Source organism: Budorcas taxicolor, chromosome 3, assembly GCF_023091745.1.
Source record: "Budorcas taxicolor isolate Tak-1 chromosome 3, Takin1.1, whole genome shotgun sequence".
NCBI lineage: Eukaryota > Metazoa > Chordata > Mammalia > Artiodactyla > Bovidae > Budorcas > Budorcas taxicolor.
In genome coordinates this window covers 19,707,903-19,730,256 of record NC_068912.1, presented here as the reverse complement: position 1 = coordinate 19,730,256, position 22,354 = coordinate 19,707,903, and the positions used below count along the sequence as shown (strand labels likewise).

Below are 22,354 nucleotides of genomic sequence, written 5' to 3'. Positions count from 1 at the left end.
TGCGTTTGCATTGCTGTGGATGTCTTGTTCTCTCCGTTCTGGGGATTGGGACCTTGGGCATAACAAAAGGAGTACATCAAGGCTGTATATTGTCACCCTGCTTATTTAACTTATATGCAGAGTACATCATGAGAAACGCTGGGCTGGAAGCAGCACAAGCTGGAATCAAGACTGCTGGGAGAAATATCAATAACCTCAGATATACAGATGACACCACCCTTATGGCAGAAAGTGAAGAGGAACTAAAAAGCCTCTTGAAGAAAGTGAAAGAGGAGAGTGAAAAAGGTGGCTTAAAGCTCAACGTTCAGAAAACGAAGATCATGGCATCTGGTCCCATCACTTCATGGGAAATAGATGGGGAAACAGTGGAAACAGTGGCAGACTTTGTTTTGGGGGGCTCCAAAATCACTGCAGATGGTGACTGCAGCCATGAAATTAAAAGATGCTTATTCCTTGGAAGGAAAGTTATGACCAACACAGATAGCATATTCAAAAGCAGAGACATTATTTTGCCAACAAAGGTCCGTCTAGTCAAGGCTATGGTTTTTCCAGTGGTCATGAATGGATGTGAGAGTTGGACTGTGAAGAAAGGTGAGCGCCGAAGAATTGATGCTTTTGAACTGTGGTGTTGGAGAAGACTCTTGAGAGTCCCTTGGACTGCAAGGAGATCCTACCAGTCCATTCTAAAGGAGAAGTCCTGGGTGTTCTGCTGGAAGCCAGCGTGAGGAATTCCACCCGTGACAAAGTCATGAGGCAGAGATCTGATGGGCAGGGTCGAGTCAGATCTCAGGTTTTCCCCCTGGCATTTCCTGAGCATGTACCCCCAAAAATAAGAATCTGCCTGCTTTTCCACTCTTCTGACATTCTCTGGAAAAAGTCAATTCAGGGCTTTCGTCTTCTGCATTTGAAAGAGTGTTTCAACCCAAAAACCCCTCTGATGGCTTTCTAGCCTGCCTGCAGGACTCGTACAGCTGCGTACATGATTGTTTGAGGCCTCCTGACCGCAGGAGGCACAGGAAGCTTAAAACATCCTAGGAATGTAGGGGCTTCCGAGGAGTCAAAATCATTAGAACAGGACTGATTAAAGGTTTCATTTGTTGAGCCAATACTTGCTGCCAAATTTTCATATCCTTTATTTTTAGATATAGTTGGTATATAGAAAAACAAGTAGTAGACCTGGTATTAGCAACATTAGATCTTTGAGTTAAGTACCTTCTTTGTTATAACCCACTGCGCCTTTGTTCTATAGAGATGTAACTTAAGTGCTTTAAGGAGACGCAGATTAAAGAAAAACACTTGAGGGGAAACGAGATTAACATTCTTTAAGAAAGAGAGCCAAAAAAGTGTTACAAGCCTCCTGGCCAGAAGATAATGTAAATCACCTGAGACCTTTTGTATACAAAAAAGATATACAGAAAGGGTCAGGACTGCTGCCCCTGCATAACTCTGTATCTTCCATTATGTAAAATTTAGGGTATATAAACACCTTTTAAATAATAAAGTTGGAGGGGGTTTTTGCACAAGCCTGGCCTCCCCCATGTCAATTTCTTGCTCCCTCCCTCTCCTTTTCAGGCTGATCCCTTGGAACGTGGAGGCTCACTGTGTCTACTTACTTGTCCCAGCTTCTAAGATCCGTAACAGAGAGAGCCCAAGGCGGGGCACTCTCCGATATTCAAACGGGCACCGGCGGCCTAACGTAGACAGTGCAGGTTCCTTGTCCGGAACTTTATTGGTTTTCCACGTAAGCCAAGCTGATCAGCCTCTTTTCTCCACTAAATTTTCCTACTACACTATTTCTTCCTGATCTAATCTTATATTAATAAATAAATAAGTCTTTCCTCCCCAACGCCGTCCCCGCTTCGAATTCCCTGGATCCACCGGGGCTGGACCCCGGCAGTGTTCACTGAAAGGACTGATGCTGAGGCTGAAACTCCAGTACTTTGGCCACCTCATGCGAAGAGTTGACTCATTGGAAAAGACCCTGATGCTGGGAGGGACTGGGGGCAGGAGGAGAAGGGGACGACCGAGGATGAGATGGCTGGATGGCACCACTGACTCGATGGACGTGAGTCTGAGTGAACTCCAGGAGTTGGTGATGGACAGGGAGGCCTGCATGCTCCGATTCATGGGGTCACAAACAGTCGGACACGACTGAGCGACTGAACTGAACTGAATGTAAATGAATGAATATTGCAAAAGAAAGAAAATAGGAAATGAAACAGAAGCCAATACTATGTAACTTCACTAGTCAATACACTCACTAAAAAACAAAAAAAAAACCCACTACTCTTTCACCATTTCCTTCAGGTAGACAACAACCCTATCCTATTTTCCACACCCAGGAACCAATGACCAAATGAAGCTGCCACAGAAAATATGGAACAAAACTACTCTGGGAGAATTCTTACCAGGCTAGTGGGGCTCTTCTAATTAAAAACAAACAAACCCGTCCCCTTCATATCTCCTTAACAGTTAGGAATTTCGGGGTTACATTTTCTTTCCTAGAAATTCTCAGTAATAAGACAGCTGCCCTCTGACTTGAAACACCAGCATGGATTCAGCACTAACTCAGAAGGAACAACACCACTTACTTCCATATCAGAGAATCAGGACTACACTCACTCCAACATCAGCAGAACCACATCAGTACCTAAAACTGAACAGGTACAGCTAATCTTAAGACCTCTTTTAGTCTCTCAACCCTCTAGCCCAGGAAGAATTTCCCAGCAGTCCCACTTACCATTGTTGTTGGCAATGAGTGTGACAAGAGTCTTCTTTGTACTGTCGCTGTTCTGTGCCCCGCTGCTACTAACGGTGGTGGATGTAGAGAGATGCCCAGCGACAGAAGCATGGGCAGCGATGGGCACTGGAGCCGAGACAGGCTGCTGGCTCACAGAAACTGCGGGGAAGGGGAGGCACAGTCACTTGGAGACAGGGACAGATGACACTGAAGGACACTTTCCTAATCTTTCATCTTACTGCAGGTCTCTATAGCCAGAAAGTTTCCTGCTTTATTCGTAAATCTGACTGGTTATCTGATTTCTCCTCCTATGGGTCCCTCACACCACAAATTAGACACAATGCCTTCTTTATTGTCTCAGATTTCCTGGTGAATTAAGTTAGATTACAAGCTCACTGAACCAGATTTCACTATTTTGCTTATAGAGCACAAGCAAACCTCTAGAACTCAAAAGGCTTATTATCACCACTACTGGTATTCATAACTGTGCATTAGTAAGCTCTCCACAAGACCACGAACTGTCCTGTTTCAAACCAATGCCATCTTCAGTTCTCAAGGCAGGAAAGATTAAAAAAAAAAAAAAAAAAAGAGCAACAGATACAATTCAGGAGAAAAAGAACTACCACCCACTTTATGAATTTAGGGCAATCTAGAATTTGACCCTGCAACCGCACCTTTTTGAAAAAGAAGCTACAAGCCTAAGTTTGTAAACTGTCCCTGAAGGCAGACACAAAGCAAATTCTGCTCAGCTCACAAAGGAAACCAAGTTCAAATAAAACAAACCAAAAAATCCCTCAAGACTATGGGAACCTGTTTCTCACTGGGTATATAAATGAACACTAACACACACCACTTGTTCACACATCATTTCGTAAGAGAACTGCTTACGTGTTTGATAAATATTGGTGAACCCAACTCTCAATGTTTTTAATTTATTAAATATAGTGTTTCTAGCTTTGTGTATAAGGAAAACCAAAGCATTTACAGACCAGAGAACAGGGGGAAAAGGTCGTACCAGTGCCACAGAGAAGCAACCCTGAATTCTTAAAGTTTTGCACCTCATACTTTCTTAACAAAACCGCCATTCAATTCAGTCAATATAACAACAATCTAAGATCAAAGAGTTTTTGTTACCTGTAGTAGTTTTATCCACTGAATTATAATCCTCAACTACAGAATCCTCAATGACATCACTGATTTTCTGCCACGGCTCCAACTCCTCCTCCTCACATTCCATAAACAGGTCGGTGTCCGCCATGCTACAAGAAAAAAGATTAAATTAAGATACTGACCTCACAATGGGAGAAATAGTTTTATACAAAATATGGAATCAGACGCTGAAGCTATTGGTAACCTACACCACTGCGCTTCCTCTACCATTTCCCCTAACCTCCTCCATTTCCAAGGTTCCAGAATGATAACTTTTATTCTTAAAAAAAAATTAGTGTGGAAGACTCCACAGCAAATTATTTAATAATTACGGTTGAAAAAATTTAAGCTATAATACTCAGGGCTGGGATTAGGGTGAGGTGAACTTTGTAAGTGGAGGGTCAGACCTTTTTTTATTTACAATTACTACTTCGCTCATTATGAATTTTTTTGCACGAATACCGAGTTTTAAAAAATGATACATTTGCCATTTGAGGAAAGCATCCTAGGAACTTGTTTGGAAAACCAAGAACTTCTGAAGAAAGCACTAACTATTCTGTGTCTAGACTGCTGTTCTACTGATCCTGGACTTGAGGTACATTTCCAGTCTCCAGCCAACTCTGCTTGCTTCAGACTGGCCCCCACAATCCTAACTGGCAAGAGCCAGTTCCTGAGTATCATCCTGTGGCTACTGTTCTGAATTCAGTGCTCTTTGTGTGCTGACAGACTCCTTGGTTTGTCACATGTCTGAAGTCAAGGGGAGGTTCTGTCAGCAACCAAGGACCTCTCTGCTCAGTCCTGAATAGAATTTCCTCCAAGTACCTGGCTTATCCCTGAATTTGTGCTAGCAAATCCATATGGTGGTTGTTTAATCACTAAGCTGTGTCTAACTTTTGCAACCCCATGGACTGTAGCCCGCCAAGCTCCTCTGTCCATGGGATTTCCAAGGCAAGAATACTGGAGTGGGTTGCCATTTCCTTCTCCAGGGGATCTTCCCGACCCAGATATCGAATCCCAGTCTCTTGTATTTAGCAGGCAGATTCTTTACCACTGAGCCACCAGGGAAGTCTGTACCTATCTAATACCTAAAATATATTTAAAGGTAGTTATAAAATATAAATATACCGACTCTATAAAGGTATCTAATTATACCATTCTCTAGATTTTTCTCTAATTGTTTAATATATTGTACAATTTTAAACACACTGCATCCTTAAAGTTGTCTGCCCATTTACCTTTATTTCAAAAATCTGAACAAAAGCCCAGGATACACTTAAGTTCTGTGGTGAAATTTAAATGCAAATAAAATAAAATAGCATAAAATGAAATATAAAATGCGATCCACCTTGATTACTGAGCCTCTCTGCACTCAAGATAGGGCCATACTCTAATCTCAACCTCGGCGTATGCGTGCATGCTCAGTCCTTGACTCTCTGCGACCCCAAGAACTGGGCACCACCTGGGAATTCCACCCTTAAACTCCACCAAGATTTTGGGAAGTCAGCTTTAATTTGAAGACGCTTGAACTACATTCTTCTTTTAAAAATAAAGCCTGCCTATTTGCAATGCAAATGAACAGCTATTATTATTATGCTGCCCTCCAAAGTTAGTTGAATGAAGGTCAAGTTTTTTGCCTTGGAATGGGGTAAGCACTACCGCCCAATGTTCAAACAAAGCTTTCACTGCAACAGTTTTCAGTGCCTCCGTAGCTCAGAATTTTTTCCACCACACCCCTAAGGCAAAACAAACAAAACCACCAATTTAACCATTGCGTTAGGGCCATACAATTTGATAGTTTGCAAGATGCCCAACAGATGGCGTTGTTTACTTGAAAATTTAAAATATTCCATAGCTAGAAAAGGGCCCATTTTAACGACTAAAGTGCTTTACCTGATTCTAAGTGGTCTCTAATATTCCAATTATTTATGTTTTCTCAAATCAAAACCATAAAGGAGAGATGCTATGAGTAAGGTAAGAAAAAGCTCTAAGGTATCAACTTAAATTTCCTTGTCATTTAGTTGCTAAGTTGTGTCTTGACTTGAGATTCCATGGATTGCAGCCCACCAGGCTCCTCTATCTGTGGGATTTTCCAGGCAAGAATGCTGGAAGGGGTTGCCATTTCCTTCTCCAGTAAATTTTCTTAGTTTTTCATTTAATTTACATATACAAAAGACAATGCTGGCCAGAAACTGAATTAAAAAGAAGCCAAATCCGTATCACAGGCGTTCTTTAAGACTACACAACACACTTTTGTATTTTCCAGTCTAGTTCCACTAAAAGAGATAACATTCTAAACAACTTTTTTCTAACTACTTAATTGTGGTTTTCAGTGTCATGAATATGGATATTTTAATAGCATATCCAAAGGCTAGTCTTCTACCTCAACTACTTATAGCATCTTAAGAGACTGAGTTCATGTTTTGTCAAACAATGAAAATTAATAAAAACAACGAAAGTTTCCTCCACCTCACAGTCAAATTATGTTATTTCCACCATGAAGAAGGTATTCTAAGAAACAAAGAGTGGAAAAGGCAGCTGTGAAAAGATGGAAAGAAGGACATTTATATCCTAATTACTTTTTACCAAGTGAGAAAAAATAACTCCCTAGGGTATATGCTCTGCCAAGACAACCAATGTAAATTAAAGGGTTCAAGATAGAAAAGAAAGTTCAACTCAGAATTTATTTTTCAAGATTTTTACAATGTGAAAGATGGAGTTAACCAACAAGGCGTATCAACTCAGAAAAATAAATCTACTGACTGAACATATTTTATGACTTACACCCAAAACATCTCAGAAAGACACTGAAATCAAGTTTTTCAAACAGTTCTCAATTCTGATCTAGACTCTATATCTGAGAATGGGATCAGTCCTTTCATTTCACCATCTATAGCTCAGGGTCAAAAAATTAACTCTGCTGAAAAGATGGGCCATGCCAAAATAGATATCAACCTGAATTAAATTCCTTGTAAACTTTAAAAATGAAAAATGCAAATTTAGTACCCTTCTATAGTTTTCCAGCTATCAAAAAGGAATTTTCATTAATACAATGAAGTGCTATATTTAATATCTTCACCAAGATGCTCAAGAAACACAATTCTCTGATCCATGAGAATACAGTCATCTGTGGCATATAGTTACAACTATTTTTGAACAAAGACAAGAATTACTATATATCTAGTACTAAAATGAATAAAATTTTCCAAATGATCAGTCTACTTGTGTTTAACTTCTCTACACACTAAACCTTCAACTTAATTTCTCACAAGGAAAAAAAAATCTGTAAATTTTCCCTATTATTTTGCTATAAAGGATAAGTGTACTCATAGGCTTGGCATATATTTCACACTAAAAAACAAAGTTATATTCAAGTTGAAACATTTTCATTTCTCCTGAAAAAGTGCCAGGTAAAAATGTGAATTTTGGAAATTAAAGGCCAGCATGTAGGGAACACCATACTCCATCAAGAGGAAAACCTGGACAGGCAGCAAATTTGAGGTTCACACTGTAGCCAGTAAAGGGGCAAACCCGCATCAATACCCTAGGGATTCCTTTTCTGCTGTTCTTAAAATAAGATATAAACTTTAATTATATACAAGAGTAGGGAACTCACTGGCAGTCCACTGGTGAGGACTCTGCTTTGACTATAGGGGGCCCAGGTTCGATCCTTGATTGGGACACACACACACACACACAGACACACACACACACATTGGGACACACACACGTTCGAGCCTTGATTGGGACACACCCACCCACCCACCCACCCACCCACACCCATAACCCAGCTTTAAACATTATCAACCAGGCTTTCCTGGTGGTCCAGTGGTTAAGAATCCATCTTGCTATGCTGGGGACACTGGTTCAATTCCTGGCCCAGGAAGATCCTGCATGCCCCGAAGCAACTAAGCCCATGAGCCATAACTAACGGCTCTCACACTCCACAACAAAACAAGCCACCACAATGAGAAGTCTGCACACCGCCAACTAGGGAGTAGCCCCTGCTTGCTGCAACTAGAGAAAGGCTGTGCACAGCAAAGAATACCCAGCACAACCAAAAAATAATTTTTAGAAGTATCAACCAACCTTATTTCATGTATGCCCTCTTTCCTTCATATTATTTTGAAACTAATTCCTAATATCCCATTCCTAAATATTTTGTGTGTTGTATGCGCTCAGTCATGTCCAACTCTTTTTGACTGTAGCTGTCCTCTGTCTATGGAATTTTCCAGGCAAGAATACTGGAATGGGTTGCCATTTCCTACTCAAGGGAATCTTCCTGACCCAAGGATTGAGCCCGTGTCTCCAGCACTGGCACCTGAATTCTCTAGCACTGCACCACCTGAAATATATTGTGTATCTCTAAAAGGTAAGGACTTGAAAGATTATGTATATATTTAAAAAAAAAAAATCACAGAGAATTCCTTGCCAGTCCAGTGATTAGGATCTGGTGCTTTCACTACCAGGGCAGGATTTGATCCTTGGCTGGGGAACTAATATCCCACAAGCCCCTCAGCTAAGTTAAAAACGAATCAAATAAACAAGTTATAGTACCATTAACATGGAGAAGGCACTGGCACCCCACTCCAGTACTCTTGCCTGGAAAATCCCATGGATGGAGGAGCCTGGTGGGCTGTAGTCCACAGGGTCGCTAAGAGTCAGACACGACTGAGCGACTTCCCTTTCACTTTTCACTTTCATGCACTGGAGAAGGAAATGGCAACCCACTCCACTGTTCCTGCCTGGAGAATCCCAGGGACAGGGGAGCCTGATGGGCTGCCGTCTATGGGGTCACACAGAGTTGGACACGACTGAAGTGACTTAGCAACAGCAACAGTACCATTAACATGCCTAAAAAATTTATAGGCAACACTGAAATATACAGGCAACACTGAAACCTCAAATTCTCTCAAATACCATAGTTTTTCTTTTTTTTTAAGATTTATTTATTTTTGGTTGCACTGGGTCTTCACTGCTGCATGTGGGCTTTCTCTAGTTGAGGCTGCTGCTGCTGAGTCGCTTCAGTCGTGTCCGACTCTGTGTGACCCGAGATGGCAGCCCACCAGGCTCCCCTGTCCCTGGGATTCTCCAGGCAAGAACACTGGAGTGGGATGCCATTTCCTTCTCCAGTGCATGAAAGTGAGAAGTGAAAGTGAAGTCACTCAGTCATGTCCGACTCAGCGACCCCATGGACTGCAGCCTGCCAGGCTCCTCTGTCCATGGGATTTTCCAGGCAAGAGTACTGGAGTGGGTCGCCGGTGCCTTCTCCGAACAGGGGCTACTCTTGGTTGCAGTGTGTGCTTCTCATTGCGGTGGCTTCTCTTGTCGTAGAGCATGGACCCAAGGTGAGTGGGCGCAGTAGTTGCATTACATGGGTTTAGTTGCTCTTTGGCATGTGGGATCATCCTGGATCAGGGATCGAACACCCCTGAACTGGCAGGCAGATTCTTGACCACTGGAGAAGCCTCTCAAATACTGTTATTGGAGGATGATTTACAATGTTGTATTAGTTTCAGGTGTACAGCAAAAGGATTCAGTTATACCCATTCATATATCCATTCTTTTTCAGATTCTTTCCCCTCTCGGTTATTACGGGATACTGAGTACAGTTTGCTGTGCTATACAGCAGGTCCTTGTTGATCATTTCATACACAGTAATGTGTACATGTTAATCCCAAACTCCTGATCCCTCCCTCCCTCCACCTTTCCCCTTTGGTAACCGTACATTTGCTTTTTCCTCTCGTTAAATTATTTATTTGGTTGCTCTGCATCTTCACTGCTGCGTGCTCCCTTTGCCAGTTGTGGAGGAGGGGCTGCTCTGGTTTAGGTGTGCAGGCTTCTCATCGTGGTGGCTTCTCTTGTTGTGGAAGACAGGCTCACAGAACCCAACGGCTCAGTAATGTGGGGCACAGGCTTAGTTCTTCTGTGACACGTGAAATCTTCTCAAACCAGGGATCAAACCGGTGTCCTCTGCATTGGGTAGATTCTTACCCACTGTATCACCAAGGAAGTTCATAGATTTGTTTTTGAAGTCTGTGAGCCTGTTTCTGCTTTGTAAAGAAGCTCTTGTGTACCCTTTTTTAAGATTCCACGCCTAAGTGATATTCTGTATTTGTCTTTCTGTCTGACTTCACTCGGTATTATAACCCTCAGGTCTACGCATGCTGCAGCAGAGGGCACTGTCTCGGTCCTGTTTATGGCTGAGCAGTGCTCCACTGCACACATGTACCACATGTTATTTACGTCTCTGTTGACAAGACATTTAGGTTGCTTCCATGTCTTCATTAAATATCATATTTCTTAAAGTTTGCTTTGATTTGGAGTCAAATAAGGTCTACATATTATGATTATTTGATAGATTTCTTAGGTCTCTTTTAATTTCTAGGTCTTGATTAGCTGGATCTACAGGCATGATTACATATAGGTTTAACATTCCCCTCTCCCCCAACAAGACTACTCTTAAGGGCAGGATTTTCTTCCATCAGGCTCCCATTCAGGCTCAATGCCTAGATATAGTCATTCTAAATCTATAATTTCCTTTTCATTTGTTAACTGAAACTCTGATTTAAAAAACAAAAACGTATCTACTATCTGGTTACCCAGTGGTGCAGTTCATATAGAAGTCTTGATTCTTTCCATCTTGCTTCTCTTTATTTACCAGTTTTCAAAATAATAATGTTTCACTAGCATTTCAAAATGACCAATAAGCTTGTTCTTAAACTATCATTATATCACATTACAGATTTAATCATTTGATGGGCTTTGATCCACAGCAGTTAACCTTATTGATATTCAAAGTGTCCTATTTTGCTCACTGGAACTTCTCAGTCGGCTTCTGAGTTCTTTTGACACAGTGCTCAGGAGTGTTTGATAAAATTCTGGCTATGGGATAAATAAAAAGTTCCAGGCTCATCTCATACATTCCTGCCCCATATCAAGAATCATCCATTTTCCCAAGGAACGCTGATTCCTTCTGTTACAGAATGATATTCCAAGATCAGACTAGATGCTAGGGGTTTTTCTGCTCATTTTAAACATAAAATTATTTCCACATTAATCCCCAACTCTTAGTCAGCTACCTTCAATTTGCTTCTATGTCATTTGGAAAAAAAAAAAAAAAATCCACATCTACAAATAATCCTTGTCTTAGAACCTTAAAATTCTGTTTTCTCCTGAGATTCTTGAGATGTTTCAATCTTTTAAACTTGTATTTATTCTCAGTACTTTCACTCTTTTCCAAACCTTTCCCTTCCCCTTCACAAGATGCTGACATCATTTTCCTTACTGGTAGAATTCACATCTAGTTAAAAAAAATTTTTTTAAGAAGAATCAAAGAGGACACAACATACAGATTTTAATCAAGTCCTTTAGCAAGTAACTTTTTTCTTTTCTTCTGTCCTTCATTACCTTAACACAATCATCTACATTTTGTGGAATTTTTAAGCAGTTTATTTTTTATCACGGAGTAGAAGCTGAAACTCCAGTACTTTGGCCACCTCATGCGAAGACTTGATGCATTGGAAAAGACTCTGATGCTGGGAGGGATTGGGGGCAGGAGGAGAAGGGGACGACAGAGGATGAGATGGCCGAATGGCATCACTGACTCAATGGACGTTGAGTCTGAGTGCACTCTGGGAGTTGGTGATGGACAGGCAGGCCTGGTGTGCTGCAATTCATGGGGTCGCAGAGAGTCAGACACGACTGAGCGACTGAACTGAACTGAGTGCTTCATCTATGGAGAAGCCATCATTTGTTTATCCATCCACATGTTGGCATATAGTTTTTTTCAATTTACAGGTTATTATTAATAAATCTGACATTTGGGCACAAGTCTCTGTATGTACATATGTTTTCATTCTTTTGGATAAGTAATCTGAGAGGAACTTCTGGGTCATACGGTAAGCCTATGTCTGGCCACTTTTCCAAACACTAGGATAAGCAGCGTCTGCTGCTAAGTCGCTTCAGTCGTGTCCGACTCTGTGCGAATCCACAGATGGCAGCCCATCAGGCTCCGTTGTCCCTGGGATTCTCCAGGCAAGAACACTGGAGTGGGTTGCCATTTCCTTCTCCAATGCATGAAAGTGAAAAGTGAAAGTGAAGTCGCTCAGTCATGTCTGACTCTTCGCAACCACATAGACTGCAGCCTACCAGGCTCCTCCGTCCATGGGATTTGCCAGGCAAGAGTACTGGAGTGGGGTGCCATTGCCTTCTCCAAAGTAGCGTCTGACTTTCCCAATTTACAAGTCCTGCAGAGACGGCCTCGTTACTTATTTATTACTTTATAGTCATGCTACAGGGCATATGGGATCTTAGCTCCCAGACTAGAGAGTGAACCCTGAATTAGGAGCACAGATTCCTCACTGATGGACAACGAGGGAAGTCTCTGCAACTTACTTTATAATGTGAAGTTGTTTAGCTCCTATGACCCTTGAAGTTTTGGGCTCTTAGCTGATACGCTGGAACAATAGGAACATTCATATTTAACTAACATATAAGATAATTCAATTTAACATTCTTCCCTTAACTACCAGAAATATTTGAGTGGGCAGGAACCATGTCTTTCTTATTAAACTGAAAAAAACTGATCTACGATGTGTCAGCTTCAGGTGTACAGCAAAGTGATTCAGTTATACCTGTATATGTTCTTTTTCAGATTCTTTTCCTTTACAGGTACTGAAATAATGAATACAGTTCTCAGCAACTATTTAAAAGACTGTCTTTTCATGAATGCCAATATATACACAGATCACTCGAGAATTTTAAACAAAACTTTTAAGTACTCCTAACACAAACTTTATCCACAACACATAGCTAATAAGGTTCTTTTTCAAGCAAACTGGGAGGTGGGAGGGGGATGAAATAAAGACCTATACTTGACTTACAAACGAAGAGCTGCTTTCTACCTTCAATAAAATTTCCAACATAGCTAAAAAAATGTCAGCATATTCCAGTGTTCTTCAACATATAGTAAAAACAGTCCAAACTGCGCAACGTATCTACAGAAGGTAACTATGTTCAACAGCCGCACATAGATTATATAAAAGGAAATCTAGATCATTAAGGAATCTACATATGCCAGTGGCTTTTATCCAACTCATAACATTCAAACAGGGATAATCTGCCCCCTGGAGACACTTTTGGTACTCATACTAGGGGTGGGGCTGGGCAAGGGTGCTACTGGCATCTGTCTAGAGACAAGTGCCCAGGGGTGCTATTACACATTCTACAATGCACGGGATAGCCAGGGACTTACCAGGCCCAAAATGTTAACAGTGCCAAGACTGAGAAGCCCTGATCAAACTGAATCCATGTTCTGAAGCAGAAATTAAAAAAAAAAAAAAATCATCTCACATTCTATGCATAAAGAACTCTCATTTTTCTTTTAAACTGAAGTACAGTTGTGTTCAGTTCAGTTGCTTAGTCATGTCCAACTCTTTGCGACTCCATGGACTTCAGCACGCCAGGCTTCCCTGTCCATCGCTAACTCCCAGAACTTACTTGAACGCATGTCCATTGAGTCAGTGATGCCATCCACCCATTTCATCCTCTGTTGTCCCATTCTCCTCCCACCTTCAATCTTTCCCAGCAATTCTTCTTCAAAGAATCCCAGCGGATTCTTTACTAGCTGAGCCACAAGCGAAGCCCATAGTTGATTTACTTTATGTTAATTTTCTCATTTCTTTCAAAAATAATTTATCCTCTCTGCAACAGAAAAGATGAGCACAAGATTCCCATGAATTGTTCAAATGGTTACACCTGACACAATAAAAATATTTTTATAAAGCTCATATAAATCTAGCTTTGTTTCACACTATAATGATCTGCCCATGAAAGAGCTTGTTCCTGCCTAAGTACATCATTTCTCCTTAGAAAACTTTAGCACAGCACTATGACATTAGTTCTCTAAATTTATGGTTACTATCAGTAATCCCCATTATCAGTATTAACTGTGGTAAATAATCCTTGTGAAAATAATTTACCAAAGTCCCCAAATCTCCATTTTGAAAATTTCTGGTTTTGACCTCTTTACTATTCTATTCCTCTATGGGTTGCTTTTGCTAAATATATCAATTGTTCTCGCCTCTTTAACTTTCAGATCATTTTCTCAGAGGGTGGCGAACCAAAATGACAGGATGCAAACTTACTACTATGGTCTTTCTCAAAGTCTTATTGTGCTTGAACTTAAAATTACAGAAGTAGCTCTATACCTCAAAGCCAAAGGTTATGACAATAATAAATTTAAATAGAAAAATGTGAGCCGATAATCCAAACTCTACCTGTCATCAGCTGTTCTTTTGTTAGAACAACAACAACAAAAACAAACAAAAGCTATTAACAACAATATGTAACCTGAATCAAATCTAGCACTTAAATTTAACTTCCAGTTTTTAGGAAGTATAGCAACAGAAGAATAAGTAGTACCACAGGGAAATAATTGAGATAAATCCAAAACTGGGACATTTTAAAACAAAATAATCAGACAAATGCAGAAAACAGAATACTTTATAAAACTGCTAACACACTGAAACTGTCAAGCACACACGCACAATTACACACATGCACACACACAGAGAAGACTAAACCAGACTGAAAGAAACTAAAGAGATGTAACAAAATGCAACATGTGAAACCACTGGATTCTGGCTCATAAAAAAGGTATAAATGACATACTGGGGACAACTGGAACATTCAAAAATAGACTAGATATAAAATTATATTTGAGAATTTTACTTTTCTTAGAAAGGATAGCAGTATTAGTTATGTAGGAGAACGTATTTAATCTTAGCAAATGCATGAAATGTTCAGTGGAAGTATCACGACTTTCAGGTGGTTCAACAAATATGTATTTGGGTGTTTTCTTATAGACATCAAATATGCCACCATGTTAAAAATCACTGAGTCTAGCTGGTGTGTTCATTGTAGATTCTCCTTGTACTCTTTCATCTTTTTTTACATGCATGAAATTTTCTTGAATAAGGTCTGAGAATCTAATGAAAAATATGGTGGCTACAGTTGGTAACACTGTATAACTGAGATTCACTAAAAGAATAGAACTTAAATGTTCACACATACACAGCCTAAGTATGTGAGGTGACGGGTGTGTTAACTGAATGGGGGAATAGTTTCACAATATTTATGTATGAAATTACCACGATGTACACTTTAATATCGTACAATTTTATGTCAGTTACACCTCAATAAAGGAAAAAGAAAAAAACAGGGGGAAAACTACCTAATTATCTTTTGGTTGTGATATTTTATACCTGTATATTCTGCCATTTCCTTTTTGCTATTAATTAAATCAAACTGGTAGCCTTGTGGGTTGAATTTTCTGTTAACCTCTTTTCATTTCTAGGAGTAATTTTCACATAGATTATATATACATATTTCTTAATATATTGCACAATAATTAAATAATCCTAGGAAAAAATAAAACTAAGCTGGGGTACACAGATTTCCAAGGAGGTACTGCAAGATGAGATGAACACTGCCATCTTCCATTAATCAAGGCATCTCGATCAGCTGACATCTTGATAACTATCTGGTTCCTCTGTTCTGTGGTAGTAATCTCACTGGTAACGTGACTTCTGTGTACTCAGTACATTTTACTCCACACTGCAACTATCACAGGACTACTGGCGATTTTCAGTCTTTGGCATTCATCTTTCACCGTAAGATGGGTGTACCAGATACATACCTTTCTAGGGAGGACTGAACTGTTACCTTACATGCTGGCAAATATGGTCCTATAAAACCAGCTAATGAGTAAAAACCTATAGAACTGAAAAGCAAGATACAAAGAGACTATGCAATCTTACTTAAAAGTAGCAAAAAGAACCCCTCAGTTACAACTGTCAGTGTACTTCTGAGGTATTTAATGGGCAGAAAGGTTTACCTATCTTCATCTCAAATAAGATGAAGAAAACATGTTTTCTACCAAAATTCTCCAGACAGATCTGGCTTTTAAAGCTCTGGATCCCTATGTCTGATTCTTTCATAGTGCTAAAGTTCCAGGAATGAAGGATTCAGCACCTAACATTTTCAATTCACTGCTAGCGCATACCACCCATAAATCAAGATAAAAAGAACATGTGGAACAGTAAAAATGTTTTAAAAACAAACAAAAAATTCAGACTACTCTCTCTTGCTCCTGGGTGAGAAATAAACAATAGTAATCCTCAAAGCAATTTGCATTTGTATTCAAGTTGAAGGCAAAAGGAGAAAGCGGGGGGGCAGCAGAGGATGAGATGGTTAGATAGCTTCACTGACTTAATGGACACGAATTTGAGCAAACTCCACAAGACAGTGAAGGACAGGGAGTCTGGCGTGCTGCAGTCTAAGGGGTCGAAAGGAATCCGCACACAACTTAGTGGCTGAAAACAACAAACGTCAAGTTACCTCAATTTTTTCCTTTAAAAGGGATTAATTCCAGAAAACCTATAGGGCTGAATACTTAGTATGGCTACGAAACAAATTATTGTTGAACTTGTAGTAAGCAGCTTTTATTTACCCAGTCTATCACTCACAGGAACTATTGTAGAACCTCACATATAACTTTCACAATGGGTTCTTAAATATTCTTAATAATCTGTCTAATATTCCTAAACATAAAATACTTCCCACTTATCTGGCAGCAAACTTCCTATCAAGAAGAATCCATATATATTCACTATAAGCTCTCTACTGAACTGAAGTGAGCAGTTAAGTTTCCTATTTTTAAAGAATTCAATATTCAGTTTCTCTCCCAAGAAAAGTTCTTCATTGACATGTCTGTTGTCTAAATTCCATTTCTACTCAATTTAACTCTGCCAAAGCTAGCAAAATGTTATTTCCTTCTCTCCTCCTGAGTTACATATAAAAATGTTTTTGTGGATATGGTTTATTATCACAAACCACACTGCCAAAGAATCTATCAAAGTCTTATCATACTGAAACTATGACAAAGACACTACCAGTTCTAGGATTTGCAATTTAAATCAGAAATCTCCACTTACAACAAAAAGACCTACACGGAGAAAAAAGACGAAACACCATTTGGAATATATTTTATTTTACTGTCATATAATACCAAGCATTATTATGCACTTTACATTCATTACCACAATGAATTCTCTAACTATGTCCTAAATAATACACTTTATGCTGCTGCTGCGAAGTTGCTCCAGTCGTCTCTGACTCTGTGCAACCCCACAGACGGCAGCCCACCAGGCTCCCCCGTCCCTGGGATTCTCCAGGCAAGAACACTGGAGTGGGTTGCCATTTCCTTCTCCAATGCATGAAAGTGAAAAGTGAAAGTGAAGTCGTGTCTGACTCCTAGCGACCCCATGTACTGCAGCCTACCAGGCTCCTCCATCCATGGGATTTGCCAGGCAAGAGTACTGGAGTGGGTGCCATTGCCTTCTCCTAATACACTTTATAGATGAGGTCAAATGAGGTTTAGAGAGTTTAAGTAACTTGCCCAAGGTCACAGCTGCTCTGGTATATTTACTAAGCTTTTTTGCTCTGCAATTCTCTTCCAATTCACTGCCTCTTCCACTATGAACTCCAACTAACATTTCTGAATTCTCCAGAAGTTTCTAAATAGGAGACAGATTTGGATGATCTCAGGAGCAGAGGATAGGACAGACCCAGTTTCTGGTCTCAGAACCCCTTCACATTCTTAAAATTATTAAATATCTTAAAGAGCTTCTATTAATGTGGAAAAGATCTTTTGATGTTTACTTTAGAAATTAAAACGTAAAAGTTTAAATATTTATCAGTACAATAAAAAACAACAAACCCATTACATGATAACATAGTTAAAATATATTAAAAATTTAATTAAAAATGACTCTTTTTCCCCAAACAGTGAAATGATGTTATTTTACATTTTCGGAAATCTTTCATGTCTAGGTTAATAGAAGTCAGTTTGATTCTCAAAGCTGCTTCTGCCTTCAGTCTGCTGTTCTATGTTGTTTTGGTTATGCATATAATGAAGATCTGCTGTCACACAGACAGAAAAAGGGAAAAGCATTCTAAAAACCTTTTCAGATACTTGTGTGTATTGAGACAGTACTAAAACTAGACAAATAATAGTTTCTTAAACAATAGTTGGATATTGGAATCTGAACCCCTCCTGATGAAAGTTATGTTAAACTCCATCAGTGTATGCTGAATTTTGAAGATTACTCACGGTGACCTGAGTTATGCAAAAGTCATTTGAAAATACAGATTTACTGAATTATGCCTATCTTCCCAATGTTGACACATTTCGCCATAAAATATGTTTGAAAAATCAGTCATTAACAATGACTTGCAAGGAAAGTCTTTTAAGTACCAGAAGTTGTTCAACTTGATATCAAATTTTTAAAAATTCTAATTTTCACTCTCAAATTTTTATCACTGAGAATACTGTCAATTGTTTTCCTTGAGGTGACAAGCTCACTTCATTTGCTTTCAAGAAAACATCGGCAAACACTCAAGTGTGAAAAACTGTAGTCTGTCAGTCGTTCTTTCCAAGTAAAAATGCTGGCCCAGGAAACAAGCAACTCGCCGCTAAATCTCACAAGTGCCTTTCCTTATGACAAAGATTTACCTCAGTAGGCAGTATCAGTGGTTTATGCACATTTCCCATTTGGTCACGGATTCTTACGAATTAAAAATACATGTACCGAAGGGTTGAAATTTAATGGTTATTTTTACTGCTTCATCAAAGACATTCTCAAGTAAGTATGGTAGTTGTTTTCCACAGTAGTTTTTATCAAGTGTTGCCTTTGGACCATCAGCGCAAATGCCAGTGAAAAAGCTAACCAGGGTCTCAGTATTATTTTGAAAACAGTTACCACCTCCTAGCTCTCCTGAGACGGCTTGAGGGGAACCCCAGAAATTAGCAGGCCACATTTCGGGAACTGCTTTTCCAGATTTTACCACTGGTTCAAGGTGGGGTGGACACAAAATCATGTTCATCCCAAGAGCCTCTATTCTGTCAGTTCCTTTAGCTTGAGATACTTCAGCATGGCTGGTATATTACAACCATAATATACAAAGGGGAGGAAATCAAGGGCATAGACTGCCACTTAATTGTTCGAAGATGATAGTTTGAGCACCTTTATGCTAAAACCGTAACTCTTAATATGGTGGTTACCTTAATCTGTCTCAGCTGAAGGACTGCAGATTAAAAGCGAAGAGACGATATACCCTCCTCAGCATCCCATCCAAATAAGCTTGGAGCTGAGGTATCCCGCAAACAGCACTTTTCGCGACCTGCAAGGTACTTTTTATGCATCCTGAAGTTAAGACCGACTGTGCTAAATAGTTCAAACTCAGAATCCAAATCCCAGAGCCAAAAGCAACGGATCTCAAAATTTAACGTCATTTGCCAAGAAGCAGCCCTCCGCCCCCGCCGTTTCCCTTCATCTAGATGGAAAAATTCCTTTGAAAGTCAAATTGCACGTCTGTGGGGTTTTGCGAGGAGGTGGGAGGTGTCTAAAGGAGTGTAGAGGGCTGGGCCACAGTCTGCAATAGAATGACGGCTCTTCCGAGACAGGACACCTGTATCTCAGTTTCCATCTCGAAAAAGAAATCTGGACTAAATGTCTTACAAGACTCCTTCCACCTCTACCTTTTTCTGAGGTGAAAATGTCCTAGACAAGCAGAGAAATGTCCAGCATTATTAACAGTTAGAAGGAATCCCGCGTCTGCCGGGAGAGAAAGCAGGACAACTTGCGAAAGCAGAACAACTTGCGAAAGCAGAAAAAGCAGGTGGATCAACGATATCCCTCCTTTTCAGAAGGTGCTAAGAATCTAGAGAAAATAGTCCCTGGGATAAACATGGCGCCCACCGCGGCAGGATATAACCATACGAAAATAAGCTTTTTCCGCCCCATCCCATTTTATAAATCACGGCGCCATCCCGAAGAAATTTTAGAGCCAGGGGAGGAGACTTTGTAAACTAACTGCAGCGCACTAAGGCTTCGGATGTACTACAGGCGGGATTACATAACACAAGGGAGCGGCTAAGCAATCACTCATTTTCCTCCCCGCGCTCAAAAAGAGCGCCCCGCTAGCTCCCCGGCGGGGGTGGCGGGGGAGGGCCGAGCACCACCCCCACCCCCGGGGGACGTCGGCCCGCCGGCCTCCCCGGCGCGGCCTCGCCCCCTCGCCCGCCCCTCCCGCCGCGCCTGGCCGTCTCGCCACCGCCCGCGCCTCCGCCCCTTCCCCAGCGGGCCGCCGCCCGCACCCGCGCCCGCCCACTCCTCCGAGACGCCTCGCGCCGGGTGTGCGTGTGGACGTCGGGTGTGTGCGGGACCGTGGGGCGCGAGTGCGCGCGCGCGCCGCGGCGGGCGCCGGGGGGCGGGGGCGGCCGGCAGGCAGACAGGGGCCTCCCCGGCCCGGCCCGCCGCGCGACTCCCGCGGCTCCCGGGGCGCACGCACTCACACCCGCGCCCGCGCGCCGCACCCCACGCCGGCTGCCACCGCGGACCGCGCCGCCACTCGAGGGGGGCGGGGGCGCGCGCCGCCGGGCCCCCGCCCCCACTCCTCGCGTTCCCGCCCCATCCCCCTCTCATTGTCTCGCCTCGGAACGTCTCGCCGAGCAAAAAGATAACGGAACCCCCGGGAGAAGGGGGTGGGGAGAGGGAAGGCTCGCTCGCTCACTCACCTCCCGTGGTCGTCGCCGCCGGTAGTCTGACCCGAGGAAGGCGCCGTCGCCTTAAAGGGACCTTGCACCCGGCGCCGGGAGAAGGGGGTGGGAGCAGGGGAGGGGACGGGGGCTTGGGGGGGAGACGGAGAAGAGGGAACCGTTGAAATCTCGTCTCCGCGAGGGTGAAAGGAAACCTCCCTCGGGTTCGAGTGATTTGGGGTGGATTTTTTTCCCGAGGGGGGCGGGGGGGCCCCGAGGGAGGGGGGCGGGGGGGGGGCCAAGGAATGCGGCTCCGTGTACGGGAGCTGGCGCGGGGGAGAGAGACGCCGACTCCCCCCACCGACCCTCTCGCTCCGCGGAGGGATACGGCTCGTCACTTCCGCCCTCCCCCTTTTGTGGTTTTTCAATTGGTTGGAGTGCGTGGCACGTCATGGACTCATCCTAACTCATGCCCGGGCTTCTTTTCTAGTCAAGTTTGTCTGGGCCTGCAAATAAATAAATAATTTAAAAAATGAAATGAAAAATAATTAGCTTTAGAAGCAATCTCTAAATTTTGGTGAGAACGATGGGGTTTCCAAAGGAAATACTTCCCTGGACTTCCTGGGAAAATTTTGAGAGTCTCTACACTTTCCACCCAAGGCTTATACCTAATCAAGAGGATAACCTCATTCTATAGGCCAGATGGTGAGGCCCAATGGCACCAACGACTGTCATTGGAACAAAGGCATCAAAATGGCACTCACTGTACCTCAAGAGACATTTCAGTCAAGTAGCATTAAGTGAAGAGCTTTTAAAAGCTATTTTTACCCTAAACCTCTCTAGATTCTGGAAGCCACACGTGATTGCTTATCAAGGTGATTCATGTATGGAAGCTGCTTTGAGATGAATAGACTCGTCGTAGATCTTCAAAGAAACTGTAGACTCCCCAGTAGCTTTTTGCTCCAATCAAGGCTGAGATGGATTGGCCTAAAGAAATTGTTTTGTCCATTCAAGATTATCCTCCTGTTATTCTACCTCAAACAAAAACTAACCTCTTTCCCAGGTTAACTTAAGAAATTTTTTCCTTTATGACCTCCTGAGGTGATAAAATTTTAGTATTTCCCTTGGATATTTGAGGATATTATTGCTCTTTAAGCAATACACAAATATTTGTTCCAAACCAAATGCTAAGTCAAAGTACTTGGTGCAAGACTGGCGGATGCAGAACCATATTTATTCCTTCTCTTCTACACACTCCAAACCACCAGACTACGAAAATAGGCAGTGGGAGGAAGCATCCCAGATTGTGCTCCCATGCACACGCATGCACCACCACCCGTCTTCATCACCCATTTCACAGCAGAAACATGTGAGTGGTTTCAACTAGTCATTCACAGGAAGAACTTTATTCTGTGAATTGTAAGACTCACTGAGCCTTCTGAAAATACTTCTGAAGCTTTTCCAGACCCGATCTGGAAAGGCCCATGGTGGGATTATGGAATGAATCGTCAAAAGACATTCTGCATGAAGCTCTAATCCTATTTTATGTTTTCCTCCAAAAATTATTATAATTCATTATGTCATTTGCCTCTGAAATATTCTTGCTGAAAAATATTTTGCCATGCTCTTAAGTGCCAACTTATGATCTATGCCAATGAGGTCTAACCCAGCAGATTGTACCATCTCCCACTGATCAATAACCATTAGAGTACCTTACTGAAAATGCACCTATGCATCCATTCATTTATTCAACAAATACTTATTGAGTACCTGCTATATGCCAGGCACTGTTCTAGGTGCTGGGAATGCAGTAACAAAGAAAACAAAATCCTTGAATTCATGGAACTTTAGTGAGGAGAGACATA

The 22,354-nt window shown here is 41.6% G+C and overlaps 1 protein-coding gene across 4 annotated transcripts in view; it reads right to left on the bottom strand.

Annotated features, from left to right (window-relative positions):
- Positions 1 to 20,583, bottom strand: part of POGZ (pogo transposable element derived with ZNF domain) — a 46,686-nt gene extending 26,103 nt beyond the window's left edge. For 2 of the 4 annotated variants that reach the window (XM_052636794.1, XM_052636795.1), the window contains exons 1-3: positions 20,529 to 20,583; positions 3,875 to 3,999; positions 2,741 to 2,899 (exon numbers count right to left, since the gene is read on the bottom strand). In XM_052636794.1, the coding sequence (XP_052492754.1) occupies positions 2,741 to 2,899; positions 3,875 to 3,998 (283 nt within the window). In that variant the 5' untranslated portion in view covers position 3,999; positions 20,529 to 20,583. The remainder of the gene's footprint in view (positions 1 to 2,740; positions 2,900 to 3,874; positions 4,000 to 20,528) is intronic. The other 2 variants (XM_052636796.1, XM_052636797.1) reach the window with 1 other exon arrangement.
- Between the last annotated feature and the right edge of the window lie 1,771 nt (positions 20,584 to 22,354).